Raw genomic sequence first — 2511 nt, 5'->3', positions numbered from 1 at the left:
GATGAAGGAGCAGGCTGATTCTTCGAGAGGTTCTAACATTTTTTCAAATATGTAGACAGATAATATTAATTAACGGGACAAAAATTTATGATCGTGAGCAAAATTGGCATGGCGTTGATCACGGCAATTGGCATCTTGTACAGTGTTCAACGCACTTAGGGCACTGCCTCCGGCCCCCACCAACACCAAAATTATTAAGAACCTACTCAAACTATTCTAGAAATCTGACGAAATATATAGCAGCTAGCAATGTCCTCATACGGGCAGTAATAAATCACAAAAGTTTCAAACAAATTTTATAAGAATATAAAAAATAGACCATCCACCAGACGCCTAACATAAATATTTTCCTATACGAGCAGTGGAGAATGGCTCTATCAGTCACTCGTGGTCGTTGGTCTGCTTTCTCTGTCAAGCCATGTTAAAGACTGGAATTGTAGCTGATTATTAGGAGATCTGAGTTCTAATCTTGTTGCCCGCTTCCTGCAGGTGACTCCTGAGTCCTGACCACCGTCACTCCGCCGGAAAACGATGGGTTCAGACCGCCAAATGACGTCGTCCCCGGCCCTCAAAAACCCCGGCACCAAACTCCGGCGAGCCCCGCACTCCAAACCCCCGTTCACACTCAGCCAGCTGAAGAAAGCCATCCCGCCGCATTGTTTCCGACGATCGGCGCTTCGTTCCCTCTCCTACGTCGTCTCCGACCTCGCTGTCGCTGCCTTGCTTTCTCACATTTCCACCACCTACGTCCCCTTCCTTCCCCGCCCGCTGCGCTACCTCGCCTGGCCAGTCGTTTGGTTCCTCCAGGGCTGCGTTTTGACCGGCTACTGGATCATCGCCCACGACTGTGGCCACCACGCCTTCAGCGAGCACAAGTGGCTCGACGACCTCGTCGGCTTCTTCATCCACTCCTCCCTCCTCGTCCCCTACTTCTCCTGGAAGTACAGCCACCGCCTTCACCACTCCAACACTGCGTCCCTCCCCCGCGACGAGTCCTTCGTCCCCATGCTCCGTTCCCAAATACCTTGGATTTTCAAGTATTTCAACAATACACTGGGTCGGATCCTTATAATTCTCGGATCAGCCCTCATGGGCTGGCCGCTCTACCTCCTCGTCAACGCCTCGGGTCACACCTACGACCGCTGGACCTCTCACTTCGACCCGTACAGCCCCCTCTACACCGACCGCGATCGGGTCATGATCCTAGTCTCCGACGCTGGAGTTCTCGCCACCGGGTATATACTCTTCCGGGTAGCGGTCGCGAAGGGGGTGTGGTGGTTGTTCTGCGCTCTCGGCGCCCCGATGCTGGTGGTTCACGCGTTTCTTGCACTGATTATTTTCTTGCAGCACACGCATCCTTCGTTGCCGCACTACGACGGGTCGGAGTGGGACTGGATGAGAGGAGCTCTGTCGACGGTGGACAGAGACTACGGAATTCTGAACGGAGTTTTTCACAACGTCGCCGACACGCACGTGCTGCACCACCTCTTCACCACGATTCCGCACTATAACGCCATGGAAGCCACCAAGGCTGTAAGGCCCATACTTGGGGAGTACTACCGGTTCGACGCGACGCCGTTCTGGCAAGCCGTGTGGAGGGAGGTGAGAGAGTGCGTGTTCGTGGAGCCGGACGGTGGCGAGGGGAACGGCGGCGTTTACTGGTTCAGAAATTATGCGGTCAAAAATAAAATTTGATAAGGTCATTAAGTGGGGATCAATGTTATCTGCATGGGTGAACAGGGCTGTGGATTTGCATTCCTCGAGTGTGTGTGTGTCTCTCTCTCTCAAGGACGATGTACATCGAATATGATTCCATGGCCATTCTTGCATACTTTTGGAATACAAATTTTAATAAAAATAAAGTTTTAAAAAATAATGTAAATTTAGCATGAGTTATTAAGTATATGGAGACTTTTATGTCAAACATGCCTATGCACAAGTTGCGCAACGAAAAATCTGTGTTGGCATTCAATATATCAAAAATAAAATATTTAACCTCAATTAATTTGAATATAAGATTCAAAAAATTAATAATTATATACTTTTTTCAAATTATTATGAGCAGTTCTAAGAATAAATCTGACATAATAAGAAGGGTATTTTTAAAAAGTTATAAGTATTTAAAGGAGTATTTTTGAATAATCATTTAAGGATAAATTTAATATTTTCGAAAGATGACACCAAATAGAGTAATCCCTAGATACTCGTAGTGTAGTTGTTTTAAAAAAAAAAAAATATGGTTGTTGCTTGAATTTTTATTTTTATTTTTTCACATTGTCCCCTAAGGCCTACAAAATTATAGAATGTATTGCTCTCTCCTTATTGTTTGTGTGTCTCGAGTAATGAGCGAGTCTCATGACTCACTTTGTTAAGTTCGGAGAAGAAAATAAAATGTTTATTAATTTACACATATTATAAGGGATACAAGGGTATATATATATACATGAGATAATGGAAAAATGGAAATTATATAATGTTCTATATTGAAAGAGTATTTCTCTAATACTCCTC

General features: G+C 45.3%; 1 protein-coding gene across 1 annotated transcript; it reads left to right on the top strand.

The window, feature by feature from the left end:
• Positions 1-231: 231 nt before the first annotated feature.
• LOC131167708 (delta(12)-fatty-acid desaturase FAD2-like) lies at positions 232-1758 on the top strand. The gene is made up of 2 exons (XM_058126547.1): positions 232-397; positions 490-1758. The coding sequence occupies exon 2, from the start codon at positions 532-534 to the stop codon at positions 1693-1695; it is 1164 nt and encodes a 387-aa protein (XP_057982530.1). The 5' UTR covers positions 232-397; positions 490-531; the 3' UTR covers positions 1696-1758.
• Positions 1759-2511: the final 753 nt, after the last annotated feature.

This window comes from Malania oleifera, chromosome 11 (assembly GCF_029873635.1).
Source record: "Malania oleifera isolate guangnan ecotype guangnan chromosome 11, ASM2987363v1, whole genome shotgun sequence".
Classification (NCBI taxonomy): domain Eukaryota; kingdom Viridiplantae; phylum Streptophyta; class Magnoliopsida; order Santalales; family Ximeniaceae; genus Malania; species Malania oleifera.
Note: the sequence above shows the minus strand (reverse complement) of the source record. Positions and strands in the feature narration are given on the sequence as shown.

What these genes read in the sequence shown, in the direction of transcription:
- LOC131167708 (XM_058126547.1), top strand. Translation starts at nt 532, where the DNA reads ATGGGTTCAGACCGCCAAATGACGTCGTCCCCGGCCCTCAAAAACCCC.